Source organism: Orycteropus afer, unplaced genomic scaffold (genome assembly GCF_000298275.1).
Source record: "Orycteropus afer afer isolate SDZICR_OR568_19922 unplaced genomic scaffold, OryAfe1.0 scaffold00094, whole genome shotgun sequence".
NCBI classification, from domain to species: Eukaryota; Metazoa; Chordata; class Mammalia; order Tubulidentata; family Orycteropodidae; genus Orycteropus; species Orycteropus afer.
Window position 1 is genome coordinate 908,598 of NW_006921681.1, and position 20,289 is coordinate 928,886.

The following is a 20,289-nucleotide window of genomic DNA, read 5'->3' on the forward strand; positions in this document are numbered from 1 at the left end:
GCAGCCGAGATGCTCCTTGGAAGCAAGAATGGCCAGACTTCGTCTCACCTACTTTGGTCATGTTGTCAGAAGGGACCATTCCCTGGAGAAGGATGTCGTGCTTGGTAAGGTGGAGGGTCGACGAAAGAGGGGAAGGCCTTCAGCAAGATGGATTGACATGGTGGCTGCGATGATGGGGTCAAGTATAGCAGGGATCATGGAGTTGGTGCGGGATTGGGCAGTGTTTCGTTCTGCTGTGCATGGGGTCACTATGAGTAGGAAACTACTTCATGGCACCTAACAACAATAACAACAAAAGGCCATAGTCTCAGGGGATCTCACCAGTTTCTAAAAGACCAGTTAGCCTGGTCTCTTTTTTTATGATTTTTAGTTTTTTTCCACACTTTTCTCCCACTCTATCCAGGATCTCCTATTTTGATCTGAGTGGTTGACAGTGGTAACTGGGCACCATCTAGTTCTCCTGGATACTTTTGAAAGTGAGGCCAATAAAATTAGCCAACAAATTGAATATGCAGGTGAGAGAGAATGGAATCAAATATGGTTCCCAGGGTTTTGTCTTTGAAAGGTGCCAAAGGGGCAAGGAGGCCATATCTTCTGACGTCCTCTAACTCCACAAGAGGGAGACAGATGGTGACATCAGTAGCCCAAGGCCTATTCCTGCGAGGCCAGATATGCTGCCTCCCTCTAGCCCTTTCACTAACCCTGACACCAACCATTCCTCCCACAGCACCCACCACCTCTCTGCTGGGTTCAATAATTCACTGCAGTGGCCACACAGAACTCACAGATTATGCAGTTTGTTAGGGAAGCAACAGGCTACAATTCAAGTTCAGAAATGCACTCAGTCTCTCACAGGCAGCCATCTCACTTAGCAGCCAGCAGTCTCTCTCTCAGCAGCACGTGTCTCCTGCATCTCTCAGCACGTGTCTCCCACGTCTCTCTCTCAATGTGTGTCTCCTGCATCTCTGTCTCAGCAGCGTGTCTCTCGCGACTCTCTCTCTCAGCAAGTGTGTGTCTCTCAGGAGCACATTTCTCTCAGCAGCACGTCTTTCTCAGCTAGCAGTCAGAGAGACTCCTTCTGCCTCTAGGACGACTCCTTTTGAGCCTGACAGAGTGGTCAAACCAACCAATCCCAACATCAGAGTTCTACACACCTGAGAGACAGTGAACTTCCCCGAAAATTATTCCATGCTGCTCCCAACAGAAATACCCCAGGTGGATAACTTTAACAATCAGGAGCTACTCAGCTCACAGTAAATTCCACCACGGAGTTTACAAAGACTATGGCTAGAAAAGCCACACTATGTAATTTACTACACCACAAAGGATGAAGTTGCTGTTGGCTGAGGCAGGGAAGTCCAGCAAAAGAAGTTTGGGAGTGTGGAAATCAGGTTTTCAGGTCTTGGAATCTGCATTTGATGCCCCTACCACCTATCTGGAAGGCTCTAGGCACCCTGGAGTTTGTGGGGAGAGTATAAACCAGCCATGCTCCCTCTCTACCCCAACCCTTCCGGAACACAAAAGCAGTGTGGCCTCCCTGTGCTCCAGATAGAGCCCAGATGTGATGAGGTAAATTCTGGCCAGCCTACTGGGTGGGATTCTGACCAGTTCTTGTCTTTGCACACAGGTCCTTCCAAAATTGTCGTCTTCCATTATCCACGAGATCGATAGTATTTTGGGCAATAAACCCTACAGCAAAAAGGACTACCGATCCTAAGAAGCCCCCACCCCAGCCATCCCAACAGCCTCCTTTCCCTCCTAGTCTCTGGTCCGCTCGCTCGCTTAAGCTGTTTTGAAGCAAAGTGAAGAGTGTGGTTTGCACCCAAAAGACACAATATGCCAAGAGGCCACTTGAACTTGGAGCTGGGGAGCCAGCCAACTGGACACTCAGTGGCCTCTGTTCATCCTTGAAGAAAAAAAACCCCGTTTCCTCCCAGCCACGGCCCTGTATTCACACTCGCTAAGCAAGGACCAGGGGACCTGGCTGGGCCCTCAGAGCAGGCAGGATGGTCTTTCCTTGGTTGGGAACCCCCCACTGGCACTGGGGCAGGAGAAGAATGGGACTGTAAAAAGAAAGCAGGGCTGGCTCTTCCTGTGCCCCCCTCTGCTGGGGCTTAGGCTTTGGGGACAGGACCTCCCCACCTGGGGACCTCTCCCAACCCCCTTCCAAGGTCTTCAATTCTGCTGCACCTGACCTCACATTCTTCTGCCCACCCCCTTCCCCCCCACCACCTGCTCTGCATGCCACATCCCCTCCATCTAGGCAGTGGCCAACCCTGCCATGCTGATCCTTAACCCCCAGGGCACACCCTTGCCGACAGGGATCTCAGGGGAGATGGCTCTGTGATTTGGGACTCTCAAAAAGTTTGGAGTCTGAATTCAAGTTTCCGGCCCCACCCAGCTTCCTCCCTGGAAACAACTGGTAAACCCCAGACCAGGGAGACCAGAGCACTCCAGAGAGACTGGTGGAGCAGGCTCCTGGTCAGTCTCTAAGGGGCCTGGCCACACTTCCTGCCAGTTGCCCGCTCCAGCAGCCCAAGGTCAAGCATTTCTTTGAAGGACTGCACCAGGGGCAGAGGCAGGTGAGATCCATGTGCATGGATGTGCTCTCCTCCTGGCCTGGGAGACCCTCCTCTAATGCTCCCCCCAGCCTCTGCTCTGGCCTGCTCTGGGGTGGTAGACTTGAGGTCTGCAGAGAGAACATGCTTTGACCTTTTCAGTGAGGGGAGGACCTGAGGTTTCCACCGAGGCTGCATGCCCAGGGACTTGGAAACCTAGCCACTGGCAGCTGCCCACCAGTGTCAGAGAAGACCCTGGGAGCCTATCCCTGGAGACGTGCCGCATGGAGGCCCTATCTCAGAGAAGCAGGGTAAAAGGCACATCTTTGGGTGCTCTAGAGTTTCTAGAGCCCTGGGTTGTGCAAACAGTTAAACACTCAACTACTAACTGAAAAGTTGATGGCTTGAACCCTCACCCCAGAGATGCCTCAGAAGAAAGGCCTGGTGATCTGCTTCCAAAAGTTCACAGCCTTGAAAACTTCATGGGGCACACTTGTGCTCTGACACAGTCACCATGAGCCAGAATTGATTTGATAGCACCTAGTTTGGTTTGGTTTGGTTGGGGCAGATTAACAGGGAGCACTGCCCCCAAGACCCATCCACCCCACCCCCAAGGGAGGGACGACAGGGGAGACATCCCCTTCTTCTCCCCCAGCTGCAGTGGTCTCACAACCTGGAAGGGGTTGAGGAGAAACCAGGAGGAATGGTGGGGCCAGAAGTGTGCAGATTCCAGGAGCCCAGTCCCCTAGTCCTGAGCATCCTAAGCAGCTAAGCAGCCTTTGCCAGGTCTTCAGGGACAGGGTGCCAGGCCCCTTTGCTCACCACCTTTCAACCCCCACATCAGCCAGCATCCAGGGTGGTCGGCACCCTGGGTGCCTCACCCTCCCCTGCACTGGGGCAGGCCCAGCAGCCCCTGCTTTGCTCTTTAGGAAACAGCTGTTCTAGAGGCTCCTCCCTGCCAGTCCCTGCTAGGTGAGCTGACACCTGTGAATCTGGCTCTAGGAAAGCCACCAGGTGAGGAGGTGGGGAGGGGCACCTCTTCCTCCACTGCCCACTTGGTGCCAAGCCCTAGGAGCCAGACCCTCCTCATCCCCATCCTTTCTACCAGATCCCCTCCTAGCAGCAACAGAAAGGCCCTGGAGTGGGCACCCTGGTCTGCAGGCACCTTCCACCATCACTTGGGGCTGGGGTGCCCTGTGGTAGCTACTCTCCTTCCCAGGCCCAGCTAGATACTCAGGCCTAGATGGCTGGGTCCAGGACAAGCCAGCATCCCATCCCTCAACTGGCCGAGAGAACACCTAGGCTCCTTCCACACTAATGTCCCCTGGGCCCTGCCCACTGTATGAAGATGGGGGGAGTGGCCACAGTGGGCCCGAGGTGGGGGCTGCTGCTTCCCCAGAGCTGCACCAGAGCCAGCCTGGGGAAGTGTTTGCCAAACAGAGGGAGACAGGCACCTCTCTGCCCCCAGCTCAGCCAAGGCTGAAATCCAGGTGCCCCAGGTCACTATTCTGAGAGGTCTTATTTCATCTACCCCACTGCAGGGAGGAGGGGCTTTGCTTCCTGGGAGCCCTTCCCAACTTCTGTAAGGGGGGAGTGGGGGTGCCGAGGGCCATGAAGAAGGGAACTCTGTGCTGGGGGCACAGAACCTCAGAATGGACACCCAGCCTGGCTGGGCAGCTGCCTTTGAGGCACAGGCAGGGCCTGAAGGGGTGGCCTGCTCCCTCCCTGGACTCTCAGGTCTCCCATACCTGCTTATGAGGTAGACCCAAGGTGGAAGCCCCCAGGATCCCCTGTGCTGCCAAGCAGCCTTAGCCCTCTCCCTACTTTCCCACCCCCACCTTGAAGCAGTAAGGTCCCACCCACTAGGAGGGCTGACATACGAACTGAGCCCAGGTTGGGGGGCTCATGACCCACGATCCCCCACTATTTCCCATCCAAAATGCTGTTGCTTGTCAAGTCTGAGGTCCTGGGGAATGACAGAGGGGCTTGCTCTGTTGTCCACTCTCTTCAAGTCATGTAAATACCAAGCTTTTCTGGCCCCGTTTTTTTAATGACTGTGGTTCCCACGCTAACTGCATTCCCTATTAGGCACAGACTGCTGTTCGCCTCGCTCTTCCAGACGCACCACAGACTGAGACACAGCCACTGTATTTATGAATGACAAAATAAACCCAAGCCCGGTGGTCTCCGTGGCTCCTGCTCTCTGACTCCCAGCTGGGGGATGGGGCTCCAGGCCAGGGGCTGAGCCAGGGCAGTGCCGGGGAGCAGAGAAAAGACCCTGTGGGAAGGGCAGATACTAGGGAACAGGGTGGTCAGAAGACTCCACATCTCTCCCAGGTGGTTCAGCTCAGGGGCTCATGGGGAATAGAAGTGTCTCTTCCCGTCATCCTCCAACATACACATTCTCTGCTGCCCCTCCAAGCCGCCAGAGCTGTTTGCTGGGAGGCTGCTGTTCCCAAGGATGCCAGGGGAGTCAGGTATTTCTCCAATACAGTGGAGTGTGCGTCAGGAGGCATAGGTGAGAGAGGCTGGCACCATCCAGTCACTCCTTATTGGGGCTCCCCAGTGTGCATCTTATCCATGTGGGGCTGAATCTTCTCAAGTGGAAGAAGCTATCAGCTAACATCCCTCCCCCAGCTCCCACCCACCCAATACCCCTTCCCACCCCAGCTCCACCCATCCACTTCATACCCCTCCCCACTCCAGCTCCCATCTACCCACCCAATACCCCTCCTCCACTCCCAGCTCTGGTCTACCCAACACCCCTCCCCACCTCCCAGCTCCTCCCACCCTGAATCAGTGAAACTCTTAGGAAAACATACTTTGATTTAATCCTTTCCCAAAGGATTTATTAAAACACAGAAAACCAAAACATACACACAGAGTACAAAGTAAATGTGATTGTGTCGGCTAGTCTGTCAACCCTCCAGCGGGGCTTGGCGAGGACCAGACAAGTCACAGCTCAGAGGACTCTCAGCTTTCAAAGCTCGATCCCCACCGGGACCCTCCCACCTGGCCCCACCCAAGTGCCCCAGTAGCCCAGGCCCCCTCCTTCCAGGCCTGGGCTCCCTCCCAGGACAAGGGACCAGGTCCTCACCAAGCTAGGACAGATGGGTTGGGTGGCAGGTCAGCTCCCTTCCTCCTAACCTCCCTCCGCCTCTCCCATCTCCAGGCTGAGGGGAGCAGTGGGGCTCCACCTCTACTAGGGGAGCTCAGGACACACACACACATCCAACAGGCCCTTTCTGGGTTTATCGTACCTAAAAAAATACTTTTGTTTAAAAAAAAATCTGAAAATTAAGAAAAAATCCTAAAACACAACAACACCAATGACTTTGGGCTGATGCACCACAACCTGTAAACTTTAGGATCTATGGAATGGGCAGGCGCCAGCTTTCTCCACCAACACCACGGTTTGCACTGGAGGGCTCCAGGGGAGACCATCCACCTAGGCAGTGGCCAGGCCCCAAGACAGAGGGAGAGAGGAAGTGGCAGCCTCAGGCCCCCAGCCCAGCCCCCACCCAACACACACCACCTTCCCTGGCACACACAGGAAGCTCTGAGGCATTTTTTCCCCCCAGTGCCAAGCCCATCCTCCATAGGCCCTCCAGAGCCCTGGGGTCCAAGACATAGGAGCAAGGCTGCAGGTCCCTGGTCTAGGACATGCTCAGTCCCCACCTTGCTGGGGAGGTACCCAGTGAACCCTGGGTACCCAGGGACCCCCAGCAAGAGGGAGGGCAAGTGTCTGGCCCAGCTGTCTGATCTCAGCAGGACTTGGTAATTTGGAGCAGGGGGATGTCCTACCTACCCCCACCCCCAAGAGAAGCCAAATATGTAGACGACAAAGTCATTTCCAAAGGGGGTTTTCAGGGAGCAGTCCCCATATTATGTATCTCAGGGAAAAGGGGTTTCCATGGCAGGTGTGTGAGAGGGGAGCCCTCTGGTCATGGCCAGCCCAACACTTCAACACCATGCCTTCTGAGACTTTGGGCCCAAAGGTGGCTCAGCAGAAACCCTACTTGGTGCTGGGCTAAATCATGACATGGCTGGAAACAAAACGTAGACTGGTGCCTCAGGACCAGCTTGCGCCCAAGGAACCAAATTCTGCCAGCAGCAAAAAACAAACTCAGCCCAAAGATGCCAAAGGCAGTGGATGCCAACCTCCCTGCCCCCTCCACCAGCACTTCTGGCAGGAGATAACTAATAAACCAAGAAGAAAACAGTCTGAAGATGCTTTTTCCTCTTCCAAATGGTTCAAGCAGAAAGCCCCTCCCTGCCCAACACCTCACGCCAGCCCTCCCAGCCTCATGGGTGCTGGACAACATGGTGGCAGGCCCTTCCTGGAGCCAGGCAGTGCCGGGACCTAGGCACAAGGAGCTCTGGCCAGACTGTCTGGGGAAGCCTGAGGGGCCTCTAGGATAAAGGGGATGACTGGAAAGGCCTAAGGACAAATGGGGAGGGAAGGGCAGAGAAGGCTCCTGGGAAGGAGGGGCTTCTGGGTAGGGACCACCAGCCATGCTTGGCCTTCTGCCTACCAGCCATCCACTCGGGCCATCCACTGTGCCCAGGGAGGGTGGTGCTATTCCCAACAAGGCCAACCAGAGGGCTGACCAAGTAGGGAGGGAAGCCTCGAAGGGCCCTGGGCTGGAGAAGAGCTGGGGCTGATCACTTCCCCAGGGCCTGAGGCAGGAGCCCTTTCAGGAGGCACTGTGGAGGGACAGAGCACACAGTGGACATGGCATGAGATGGACCACCATGGTCCACAATGAACCCGTCCCTAGCAGGGCAGGGCCGTGGGGTCAGCCAATATGACACGTGTGCCCAAAGTCTGAGCTGTCCTCATGCACTTGTGCACTCTCTCCACTTATGTCCCCTAATGGGCGAGGCCAGGACACCCAACTCTGCTACCGAAACCCAGAGGCCGAGTAGGTCTTGGAGGGAGTGCCCAGGATGGAAGGGACCCTAAGGGTCTAGCCCCCTCCAGGGTTTCAGAGAGAGCCATTTTACGACATGTGAGGCTCAGGCAGACAACTGCCCAGGTCCACAGTTCTAAGTACAGAACCAAGAGAGCAAGACAAGCTGCCGTGAGCACTGACCCAGACCTGGCCTCTCTTGGCCACCAGGTCCCAGAAACCCACTGCATGTGGGCCTCTACCACTCCCAGAAGCCGAGTCCAAGCCCCTGCAGGCTCGCCCCCTAACAAGCTTGTTTCTTACTAAGCCCCTCCTCCACCCACACAGGATTCTGTAACCAGGTACCTCCCCAGGGACACTTCCTGCTCAAGATACGGAAATCCCTCCAGGCAGAGCTGGACCCCAGGACAGCCCAACTTGGGACCCCTCCACTTGGGCCATCTGTGGTCCCACCAGCTAGGGTGGAGTGGAGTGGGCTCTCAGGGTGGGATTCTGAAGGACATGGGGGTGTTCCCCAGCAGGAATCATGACAGAAAGCCTGAGATGCCCAAGGGAAGGCCTAGAGAGGCCTCCAGGCAAACCTCTCCTCAAGCCAAGCTAGAACACACCCAAGATGGTGAGTGCACCCACCAAGGTCTCTCAGGGACAGAAGAGCAAGGTGAGTCCAGGCTCGGGTGGTGGTGGGGGCAATGAAACTGTGCACAGGGGAGGGGCTACCAGACCCTGCCATAGCCAGAGCCCTGCAGAGAGCAGCCTTTTCCTGCAGTAGCCCCGAGACCAAGGCTCCAGCAGCCCCTACTCCAAGACTTCATGCCATTCCCTGCCACCCCCATCATCCACCAGCAGCACACACTGGACCTGCCACACCCTCATGGGCAAAAGACCCTCAGCTAGAAACAAAGAACAGAGCCTGCAAGATACACCAGGCCAGGACAGACACCTGCCAACAAAGGTAGCAGGACATACCTGGTAGTCTCTAACCCTGTCAGGAAAGGAGTGGCAAAATGTCCTGCCTGGACCCCAGACATCGGCTACCGGGCTGACAGCCCCTCCTTCAGACCTGCCCACTGGATGCTGGCGGCTGGCCCAATGGGCAGGGGCCCTGGCAGAGGCACAGTCCCACAAGGTAGATGAGAGGGCTGGCCACCTGGGGGCTCCCAGGCTCCTGACGCTGGTCTCCCCGGTGGAGCCAGTCCACAGGGCAGCAGCAGGGCTTCCAGAAGCTTCCCTTCCAGTCTGGTGCCCGATGATAAAGAGAGAGACTTAAGTGCTGAGGTTAGACTCCTCCATACTTCATTCAACTTTTATCAAGACAAACGTTCAAGTCTTCAATAAGAAAGTGCAAAAGATGTACAAATAAATGAAATCTCTTCTAGGAAGCTGTTCTCTGGACCAAGGGACCAAGGGCTGCACATCCGGGTGGCTGTGGGTGTGGTGGCTGTGTGGAAGAACACTTGAATTGTGATGAGGCGGCACTTCTGGGGTGTGGCTCAGCCAGGCTGGCCTTGTCCTCCATATGATGGAATGACTCAGTCTCCCTTTTGGTCCTCAGGTGGCACTGGCTCCTAAAAAGGCGATAGCTTTTCTCTCCCATGGGGGTCAGGCAGGTGGCCCGGCAGACATGGCTATAAGAGGCAGATGGGGGCAGGGAGGTTATGCAGTTGGGGGGGGGGTCTCCAGTGGGAGCACCCAACACTCTACAACCACCCACCCCTGCAGGGCCTGTCACACTCAGGTATGCTCCAAGGGGCTCCCAAGCCAGACCTCCCAGTCACAGGTCCCAGGTTAGGCAATGAACTATACCCAGAGTGTCAGCAAACCCCATCAGAAGCAGTGTCTAGCAGGAGATGCCTCTACCCTCAGCAACAGTTTTACAGGGACAGACCAGGCTCAGTGGAGGCTGGTGGGCCAGGTGGAGGAGGCTAGTGTATAGCTAGAATAAGGTGCCCTCTCCCAGCCAGTGACACTTACCAGTTCCCTTGCCCCCAGCCACCCTCTGGGTCCTAGGCAGGGAGTAAGAGTGTGTGACAAGATTGATGCCCTGGGGTGCCAGGGTCCAGGCTGGGCATGACCATCCCTATCCTCTGCACATGGGCACACATGCACATAGACACGTGTTACACAAAAGGAGCACTGTCCAATCCACTGGCCATCCCAGCACCCAGGGAAGTGTCTGGAAGGCTCGGCAGACCACTGGCTCCCAGATGGCCCTGGGGCAAAGGGCACCAACTGGAGGGACTGCAGGCTAGCCGGCATCTGAGATCCTAAAGCCCCAGAATTCTGTCAGGAAGGCTATATAGGCTCACGGGCGCGAACCAGGAGTGTGATCTGCCAAGGTGAGGGGTGTGTGTGGGGGGGGGTGCCCAAGGGCATCCAGGGGCAGCCTCACCTCAGGTGGAAATGAGCGCTGCAACAGAGGGAAGTCTCGAGGCCGGCTAGATATCTGTGAGAGACACAAGATCGCACTGGCCCAGTCCCACAACGGGCAGGCCGGGGCCCCGCGGGGCGCCCTGCACATGCTGCCCAGAAGGAGACGGGCACCTACCGGTCACATAGGGCCCCAGGGGCATCTGGTTGTAGTTGACAATCCCTCCCGGTCCAGGGCCCCGGAAGTTGGGCCCAAAGTTGTTGTTGTACATCTGGGAGGAGCCGAAAGCGCCCTAGAGGCAAGGACCAGCTTTAAAGGTCAAGTCCCGCAGCCCCCACTCAGGCCCCAGCCAAGGGGCGCCCACGTAGGGCTTGAAGGGAGCTCAGGCGGGGCACACGGGCAGAGGCTGACCTGCTGGATGGTGGGGTCACCGGCACGGTTGGTCAGGCGGCTCAGGATGCTGCGCTCCGACATCTGCAGGCGGGCAGCCACCGGGGGGATGCGGGACAGCATGGATGGCAGGCGTGTCACATCCGCCTTCATGTCGCTCAGCAGCTCCTCCAGCTGGTTCAAGACTGTGCAAGAGAAGGGAGGGCGGAGGGCTTTGAGCCCCTGCCCACCCCACAGTCCAGGAGCCCAAAGGTTCAAGTCCACACAAAGGCACCTCCAAAGAAAGGCTTAGAGAGCTACCTCTAAAAAGTCATCCATTGAAAACCCCATGGTGCACAGCTTTACTGTGACATACATGGGTCTCCATGTGTCAGAGCTGACTCTGCAGCAACTGATTTACAACCGCATACCCCAAGCAGCAAAGAGCTCTGGTGGTGTAGTGGGTAAGGCATTTGGCTGTTATGCAGAAGGTCAGTGGTTCAAACTCACTAACCACTCTGTAGAAGGAAGATGGGCAATCGACTTCTGTAAAGATTTACAGGCTCGGAAACCCAGTAGGGGTCACTATGAGTCAGAATCCACTCAATGGCAATGAAGTTAGGTTTTTTTGTTTGGACCCCAAGCAGTAGATATCAGGGAGCACTCTTTCACCTGGGACTCCAAGACAAGCAAAGTGAAGATTTGCCTTCTGGGAGAACAGTAGGGTTTTCTCAAGCCACTAAGAACTTCTCCCAGGGTCCCCTCTGGGCTGGGCCAGGGTCTGAGGGCCATAGTGACTAGAGCTAGAAACTCTGACCCAACGCTCAGTTTCCATGCCCTCGGCCAGCCTCCTGGGGACAGAGTAGGCACTGACAGAGCAAGGCTGTGACCAGACACAGGGCTCAGGAAACATCTGCCTCCTCTCGAGTCTGGTGACGCTTGTGTCGCTCTTGGCTCTGGGCTTCCCACCCCACCCCCATCCAGCCCTGGGGCTTCCGGAGTGCAGGAGAGGTGCTCCAAGATTATGGATGCAGGTTGGAAGCATGAACATCAGAGGCTGGAGTCCCTGAGTTCTTGGGCAAATCCCTTCCCTTCCCTGAGCTTCCATTTCCTCGTCCTTAACATGGGAATACTAATGACTGACCAGAAAGAAAAGAGAAAAAAAAAAAAAAAACAGTTGCCTGGAGTCAACTCCAACTCATGGTGCCTCCTGTGTGTCAGAGTAGAATAGAGCTCCATAGGGTTTTCAGTGGCTGATTTTTCAGAAAGAGATTACCAGGCCTTTCTTCTGAGGCACCTCTGGTGAACTTAAACCTCCACACTTTGGTTTAGAGTTCAGTAACTGCACCACCCAGGACTCCAATGAGACTGGCCATTTAAGGATATTATGAGGATTAAAGAGATAATTCATTTAAGACATATTGTCAGAGCTCAATAAATGAGAGCTTTTACAATTTAGGCTTTTTCTGGGTCACTGGTATAGAGCAGGCCTTTAATAAATAGCTGGGGGAAGGCTCATTTTCCCCACAGGTCATGGGACTGGACATTAGAACTGTCCCATCCTGGCCCAGGGAGCTCTGGTAGCATAGTGCCTAAGGCACTTGACTGATAACCAGAAGACTGGCGGATCAAATCCACCAGCCACTCCTCGGAAGGAAGATTGGGCAATCTACTTCCATAGTGATACTGCCTCAGAAACCCAAGGAGGGGTCGCTATGAGTTGGGTCCAACTCAAAGGCACATAACAACAACAACAACATCCTGACCCAGGAGGCTCTGCCTTGTCTGGCCCAGCCTCAAGTGCTGTGATTCTGTCCTTGACCTCCTACCCCATTAGTCCCCTCATCTGTGGCAGGAGGAAGGCAAGTGGGCACTATGAGAAAGAGGCTCCTCACCCTTGTGCAGGACAGCGTTGGCAGGCTTGTTCCCAGCAAGGGACTCCTTGGACAGGTGCTGGTGGCTCTCAGCAAGGCACTCCACCTCAGCCAGGCGGGCGTTGAGGGCCATAGCCGGGTGGTTGGGGTCTTGGGTCATGTTGAGGTACGCGGCCCTCCGCAGTTGTTCTTCAATGACCAGTGCCTGCTCCAGCAGCTGGGGGTGCGGGCGATTGAGCATGGGCCTGGAGCTTCTTCCTGGCCAGCAACACCCCCTCCTCTACCAGCACCTACCCCACTCTGAGTGAAAAGGAAAGGTGGGGACACACTCCCGCCAGCTATCTGCCCCACCTGCCCCTTGGAGCCCTCCCCATGCTGGATTTTCCTGTCACTCCAGCCAGGCAGGGCACTTACACTAGGATGGGATACTGGCCTTAAGCAAGAATCTCCCCCACTCTGTTAGTTGACTGACTGACTCCCCTTGGTTGGAAGCCTTATCTGGGTACATGCTCCCTGACCCCTGTGCCCCAGACCCTTGTGAAACCTGTCCATCCTGCAGCCCCCCACCAGCCTCCACCCCTCTCAGGACGGACCTTGAACCTGCGGGCCAGGAACTTGTTCTTCATCTCCAGGTAGTTGCCCTTGTGGATCTCGGACTTGAAGGGCTCATTGAGGATCATGTACCTTGGGTCATTCTGGATGTCTTGCCAGCGGGCATAGCCATGCCTGGAGTGGGCACCGTTAAGGGCAAACCTGGCCATTGGAAGAGGCAGGGCCCTAGTAGCTGAGATTGGGGCATGGGGAACAAACCCAGGATTCAGCATGCTGGCTGAGGGTTCTCATTAACGTTGGCTGCCTCAGGTGTAAAGGTGATGGTGATGGTGACATCAGCAAACACTGATGAGTGCCCGCTGTGTAATTTCTTCATCCCAACAGTCTGTGGGATGAAGTAGGCACTATGCAACCTTTATAGTGGGTTGAACTATGTTTTCCAAAAAAAATATATTCAAGTCCTAACTCCCAGTACCAGGGAACATGACCTTGTTTAGAAATAGGGTCTTTGCAAATGTAATCAAGTCAAAATGAGGTCATACTGGAAGAGAGCGGGTCCTAGCCCAATGTCAGGTGTCCTTACAAGGAAAAGGAACTTTAGACACACAGGGAGAACACCACAAGCCAATGGAGGCAGAGACTGGAGTGAACTGTCTAAAAGCTAAGGAATGCCAAGGATTGCAGAAACCCCCAGGAGTTGGAAGAGGCATGGGAAGATTCTCCCTTAGAGACTTCAGAGGGAGAACGGCCCTGCCGACACCCGATTTCAGATTTCCAGCTTCCAGAACTGGGAGAGGATAGATGTTTGCTTTAAGCCACCTAGATTATGGTACTTTGTTATGACAAAGAAATGAAGGCACCCCTTTTACAAACAAAGGACTGAAGTACAATGACATTATCTGCCCCAGTTGGTGAGGGGCAAAGCCAGAATTTGAACCCAGGCAGGCTGGTCCTGAACTCCTTAATCTCCATGTCAGGAGCCAGCAAATAATGTCCCACCAGCCAAGTCCAGCCCACAGCCTGTTTTTATGAATAAAGTTTTATTGAAACACACTTCTTATTTTATATATTGTTTACATGGCGTTGCTATGAGTCAGGATTGACTCGCCAGCACCAAACAACAACATGGGTGCTTTCACTACAGTGACAGAGCCACGTAACTGTTTGGCCTGCAGAAAATATTTACTCCCTGGTCCTTTACAGGGAGCTCTGGTGATGTAGTGCCTAAGGCATTTGACTGCTAACCAGAAGGCTGGCGATTCAAACTCACCAGCCACTCCTCGGAAGGAAGGTTGGGCAATCTACCTCTGTAGTGATACTGCCTCAGAAACCCAAGGAGGGGGTCACTATGAGTCGGCTCCGACTCCATGGCAGTGGGTTTGGTTTGGCCCTTTACAGAATAAGTTAGCTGGCTCATTTTCTACGATTCTCCACCTCTCATTATAATAACCACACCCATCCAAGGCCACGGCTGATAAAGTCAGCTTGGCTGGGGAATGCTCCCGGTGTGTGGCTCTCTCCTCGCCTCCAATGGATAACATGTTCAGATATCCCCTTTTCTGACAACCCCATTAGAAACTTCAGCCCCACCACAAACTGATAGTACACTATGCCCCCTCCCTGCTTTAGGGTGTACACTGTACCTGACACTTGGCTAATTCATGATGTTCACTGTCTGCCCCCTAGAAAAATGTCAGCCCCAGGAGGGCAAAGGTTTTGTCAATTTGTTCACTGCTGTATTCTCCATGCCTGGCATATACTTGGTGCTCAATAAATACATGAGTTAATAAATACATTAAAGCCTTTTGTGAAGGGTGAAAGACCTGTCAGGTGTCATTACTTGGAAGAGGTAAGGTCCATGTTGTGTTAAGAGCATTCGTTGTAGAACTGGATGGGTCAGATATTGCTCTGTGATGTATTAGTGTTGTCACTGGACAAGTTACTTGGCCTCTCTGAGCACCTGTTTCCTATGTAGACTAAGAGGTCATAGGAGTACCCACTTTAGAAGGCCATTGTGAGGACAGAGTGAGTACTGAATATGAAGAGACAAACAGCTGCTGTGGTCTTGTCATCATCATCACCTGCTCCTCACTCCACACTAGCTCCATGCCCTGCACCCCTCCCTAGGGCCCACAGAGGAACAGGTACATCCTGCCCAGCCCAGCCTGGCCAAGGATACGTCACGATGCCAGCCAGCAGCCAGTAGTCATGGCGCCGGTGCCAGATGTCGTAGATTTTTCCCGAGGACACAGCAGCACGCTCCTCATTCTGCCACAGCGTGTGCAGCTCTGGGAAGCCAGCCAAGGGACATGGAATGAAAGGTTCCCCAGGCCCTCACTACCTGCCAGGTCCCCACCCCTAGGGGTTCAAGCGAGACCCATAAGAAGCTCCAGTGTTGCGAGGAAAGATTATGCAACACATTTCATTAACCATTCACACCTTAGCATAAAATGGCAATCTCCCAGACACCCAGGAGCTACAGTCAGGGAGTCTATGACACCAGCAGCCCAGCTCCCTGCCCACCACTCCACCCCATTACCTGTGAAGCCCCCATCTGCAATGTTGAACATGAATTTGAATTTCCCATTCTTGTCCTCCTTCTTCCCCTCCTCATCCTCCTCTTTGTCTCCATTTTGCTGAGTCTCAATGGGCTCCTTCTCCTCGGCCTTGGTGTCGTCTATGGGGGGGGGGGAGGCAGACCCACAGTCATTTACTTCTCTCTGCCAAGAGCTAGAAATCCAAAGGCAAGAAACACATCTCCTTGCCCTCCAGGGGCTTACTGACAAGAGGCATTTTAAACTAAAGATAAGAAGCCCCCTCCATCTTGAGCAGGGAACACTGGTTCCAGCCCGAGTGCCCCTCCCTCACCATATCAGGACCCCTGGGGACAAGGGAGGAAGAACACTGTGCAAGTGCAATCAGTCAAGGAAGAGCTGCCCTAAGGGTCTGATTTGAACACACATTCCAGCACCTAGAGGTAAACAAAACATCCAGCTGAGCTTCAAATCCTTCAGGCCAAGCTCTTGGCCAGCTCTCCTCCCTCCTGGTGGTGGCTGGAACCCAGAGTGGGGTCCTGAGAGAGGAGAAAGGAGTCTGTCCCTGAGACAGAACCATAGTGCTTCAAAGGCCTGAGGTGGCTCCCACCCACTGGTTCTAGTCAGGGCCTGGGACCAAGGGCCCAGTGCCCAGGAGGCTGAAGAGGGTCCAGATGGCATCTCTAGGGACCAAAGGATAAAAGGGCAGAGCACAGGGAAGAGCCCCAAACCTGGTCTGAAATCGCTGCCTTCCCCTCTGCTGGGAATCAAGCTTAACTCCAGCTTGTCCAGAATTTTCTCCTTCTCAGGAAGCACTTCCTCTGCAAGACAAATGGGCTCATGGGTGAGAAGGGGTTCAGGAAGGACACAGGGTACTCCATTTTCAGCCATGATGACTTTATCCATCAACAACATCTTACTGAGTTCAACAGGTGCCATGAAAGAAAGCCCCTCTCGCAAAAATACGAGAACACAGAGACATGAACACCAATGTTCCCTGCAGTGCTGTTCACAGGAGCCAAAAAGTGGGAAGAACTAAATGTCCATCAACAGAGGAATGGATAAACAAAATGAGGTACATACACAAATAGAACACTACTCGGCCATAAAGAGAAATGAAGTTCTGGTTAATGCCACCACATGGGTGAACTCTGAAAACATACTGAGTGAAATAAGGTGAAACAGCTAGAACAGACACAGGTATGCAGACCTAAAGTTATTAGTGGTTAGCAGCGGGGAGAGGGAGGAAGGGAGGGAATAAAGAGGGACTCCTTGCTTAGGAGACACTTAAATTTGATGGAAAAAAATGGAAATGGGTAATGGTGATGGTTACACGACATGATGAACACCATGTCACTAAACTGTACATGTGAAGACTGTTGAAACGGCAAATGTTTTGTTACAAACATATTTACTCCAATTTAAAAAAAAAAAAAAAGTTCCTCTCAGGAGTGTGGTCCTTCCTCCACACATCAGCTTACCACTTGCCTCTCATTCCCATTCCTGCAGCACTCTTCCCTCCAAAACTCCTCAGGGCATAGTCTTGAAATCCTCCCTACTACAGTAACAACCAGAAGACAAGGTATTCTGACAATATGGCAGACCTCTTGCATTTTAAACTAAAGACATGCAGAAACGTCGGGTGAAATATACCACATTTAAAAAAAAAAAAGTGATCTCACAAGAAAGAAAAGGACATTCTCAGGTACCATCAATAAAGGGAGAATTAAAAACTTAAGCTGGGGTTCTAGTGGCCACGGGCAGGGTGTTACTGGATGTCAGGAGGCCACAGTGCCTATGTTTCAATACATTGGGCAAGACAGACGAGGCTTCAAGTACAAAAGATGCAGAGGCGTGAAATTAAGCCAACACTTCAACCCCTGGACTTTCTGAAAGAAAGAAAAGTCCAACCATTGGACCAGAGCAAAGCTGAGAAAGCCTATCTCTAACATAGGATGTAGGTGGAAAGAGAGAAAGCTGAACTCAAAGCATAGACCATATGCAGCTATAAAATCTTGAACTGTACCACCTGAAGCAGAGAGAGTGTCATAAAAACTAGTCCCAGTGCTAAACCACCAGTACAGCCACTGGGCATTGAGCTTCTGGAAATAAAGGAAGAGGGGGCACTCCATTACCCAGCTCACATGGTGATCCCATGGACAATCCCTGATGGAGAAAAAAACAACCAAAACCTAGAAAACAATTACCTGTCCACCAAGGACAAGAACCAGCACACATACAATAGGTAGACAGGCAGTTTAAGACCTTGAAATAATAAAGCAATGTCAAAGAGACTCTAAAATAAGTATACCATAGGAGATTAAAGACAGGGAGAAAAGAGAAGGAACAGAATCCACAGAGAAAGAACAAAACAATATAAAATTTTTTTAAAAAATAGGCAAATTGAAAAATGATCAAACAGAACTTCGAGAAATGGAACAGATAATCATTATCATTCTAAATGTAACAATGTGGTAGGCCAAATCCTAAATGGCCCCTAGATTCCCACCATTGCTATATGTGCCCTGCATGATCCTCAGGACTGTGGATATGACCGATTTTTCTCCTGTGATTAGGTTATGCTATGTAGCACAGTTGACCCTAAAATAGGAAGATTTTTCTGGGTGAGCCTGGCCTGATCACATGAGTTCTTTAAAAGTAGGGAGTCACAGAAAAGAAGTCAGAGATTAAAAGCATGAAAGGGATTCAGCACACCATTACTGGCTTGAAGACGGAGAGGACCATGGTCAAGGAATGCAGGAGGCTTCTAGGAACTCAGAGTGGTCCCAGCTGACAGCCTGGAAGAAACAGGGACCTCTATCCTCCAACCACAACGAATGAACTGAAGTTAGCCAACAACAAGAATAAGCTCAAGAGTGAAATAAGTCAATCACAGAAGGACAAATATTGTATTAGTCCCTTATTGTAAAAAGTCATGGAAAGGTTTATGTATGGAAGGACATTTTCTTTGGGGGAGGGAGGGGAGGAGAGATAGGCAGAGACAATATTGATTTGGGTGAAGAGAAGGGCAATGTACCAAATGTGAGTGATCAACATGGTGGCATTGAGAAAGATGAAGACACAGAGAGGTGCATGGGAGGTACAGACAACAAAGATGAACCCTTTTGCACATACAGTACAGCCTTATCAGTGAAGGCAAACATTGATATACAGGTGGATAGATGGGTAGATAGGGTGAACTCTTAGGTATGTCTATGCAGGAAGAGTGTACCCAAGACCATGTATAGGGTTGGCAGACAATGTTTTTACAAGTATATTGCTATGTTCTGTAAGAATTCCCAGGTATATAGTAGAGCTGACAAGGGACAAGGTTGTAGTCACTTCTTGGGCACAGCTAGCTACCCAGAGGGAGCGAGTAGTTGGACCTGTAAGCTCAGGACCATAGTTGCAGGGGACATCGCGCTCAATTAGCATAACATACTACACAAAAACATTGTTCCACATTCTACTTTGGTGAATAGCAACTGGGATCTTAAAAGCTTGCAAGGGGCCATCTAGATGCAATGATGGGTCTCTCCTCATCCAGAGCAAAGAAGAATCAAGAAAACCAAAGATGCATGGAAACAATTAGTCCAAGCAAATGGTACACCATGCGATCTTCAGTCTATACCACTATGAGACCAGAAGAACTAGATGGTGCCCAGCTACCACTGTCAACCACTCAGAAGGGGATCTATGTAGGGGATCTTACATAGAGTGGGAGAACAATGTGGAACAAAATTCAAAATCATTTAAAAAAAAAATGGGACCAGGTTTGCTGGTCTGATAAGAGCCTGGTGGAACCCCTGAGAGTATGGCCCCTAGCTAACCTTCAGGTCTGGAATTGAACCCACTCCTGTGGCTTCCAGCCAAACAAATGACAGTCATATGAACTGAACATTTTACACTAGGTAGATACACTCCTTGGAGAGATCAATCATGAGAGAATAGAAGGGCTGTGTATGCACAGGGAGACAGCTGACAGAGGGGCAGGAGTGCATGGGAAGGAAGGACACAGCAAAGAGAGAATTATGGGAGAAAGTGAGAGGGGAGCTGTTGTATTGTGGGAAATTGCAGTCAATGTCACGAGACAAAATGTATGTGAGCTGCTGTATGGGAAATGAATTAGCTCTGTAAACTTTCACCCAAATCACAATAGGAAAAAAAAAAAAAGAGAGAGAATAAGCTTAAAAGCAGATTTTTCCCTAGAGCCTCCAGATGAGAACTCTGTCCAGCAAGACGGATTTCAGTCTTTGCAAGACCCTCAGCAGACAACCCAGTCATACCATGCTGGACTTCTGATCTACAGAACTGTGAGCTAATAAATGGGTGCTGTTTTAAGCCACCAAGTTTGTGGTAATTTGTTATGAAGCACTGGAAAAGAATACAAATGGGTAGGTTAAAAAAAGAAAGAAAAACAGCTTTATAAAGAACATAAACTGAAACTAGATTTTGGGATTTCTCAAAAGTCTTGCAGAGGGATAGATAAAAAAAAAAAAGCACAAGATGAAAAGGACACAACAGTTCTCATTGCTTGCTAACCTTATACATACCTGCTTTATTTTTCTTCATAACATTTGAGTTCTGTTGTTGAACAATACATATTTCTGTATGCTGTTGATTGCCTGTTTTCCCCCACTGGAATACAAATTCCCTGAGATGAGATCTTTGATTATTTTGATTCATTGCTTGTGTCCCCAGTGCCTAGGATAGCACCTGACACATAGTAGGCTTTCTATGTTTTTTATCAGATGAATGAATGAATCAATGTATAATAGGAATCCCAGAAGGAGAAAATAAACATAATGGGGACAAAATCTATTTAAGTAGGCAATGGCTGGGAATTTTCCCAAAACTGATGAAAGACATATTCAGTTTTAAAAATCTCAGTGAGTCACAAACAGAAAAATAAAAATTCCATTGTAGTGAAGGTGAACATCTCCAAAGAAAAGCAGACTATCTTAAAAAGCAGTCTTTTAATGTTAGAAAAGACATATTTCCTACAAAGAAGCAACAATTATATTGCTTACATTCTCAGCAGCACAATAAAAGCCAAATCACTGAGGGCAAATCCCTATGCCACCCAGAAATTTTCTATTATTCAAGAGTGAAGGGAAAAAT

At 51.7% G+C, this 20,289-nt stretch overlaps 2 protein-coding genes across 2 annotated transcripts in view; one reads left to right on the top strand and one right to left on the bottom strand.

Annotated features, from left to right (window-relative positions):
- KCNAB2 (potassium voltage-gated channel subfamily A regulatory beta subunit 2) overlaps positions 1 to 1,717 on the top strand; it is a 55,481-nt gene extending 53,764 nt beyond the window's left edge. The window contains exon 15 of the mRNA XM_007942565.2: positions 1,628 to 1,717. Coding sequence (XP_007940756.1) covers positions 1,628 to 1,717 — 90 coding nt within the window. The remainder of the gene's footprint in view (positions 1 to 1,627) is intronic.
- An 8,189-nt stretch (positions 1,718 to 9,906) lies between these two features.
- The window catches only part of CHD5 (chromodomain helicase DNA binding protein 5), an 88,772-nt gene continuing 78,389 nt past the window's right edge, over positions 9,907 to 20,289 (bottom strand). The window contains exons 34-41 of the mRNA XM_007942645.1: positions 15,900 to 15,989; positions 15,174 to 15,311; positions 14,814 to 14,922; positions 12,676 to 12,808; positions 12,104 to 12,299; positions 10,251 to 10,414; positions 10,017 to 10,131; positions 9,907 to 9,914 (exon numbers count right to left, since the gene is read on the bottom strand). Of these exons, the coding sequence (XP_007940836.1) occupies positions 9,907 to 9,914; positions 10,017 to 10,131; positions 10,251 to 10,414; positions 12,104 to 12,299; positions 12,676 to 12,808; positions 14,814 to 14,922; positions 15,174 to 15,311; positions 15,900 to 15,989 (953 nt within the window). The remainder of the gene's footprint in view (positions 9,915 to 10,016; positions 10,132 to 10,250; positions 10,415 to 12,103; positions 12,300 to 12,675; positions 12,809 to 14,813; positions 14,923 to 15,173; positions 15,312 to 15,899; positions 15,990 to 20,289) is intronic.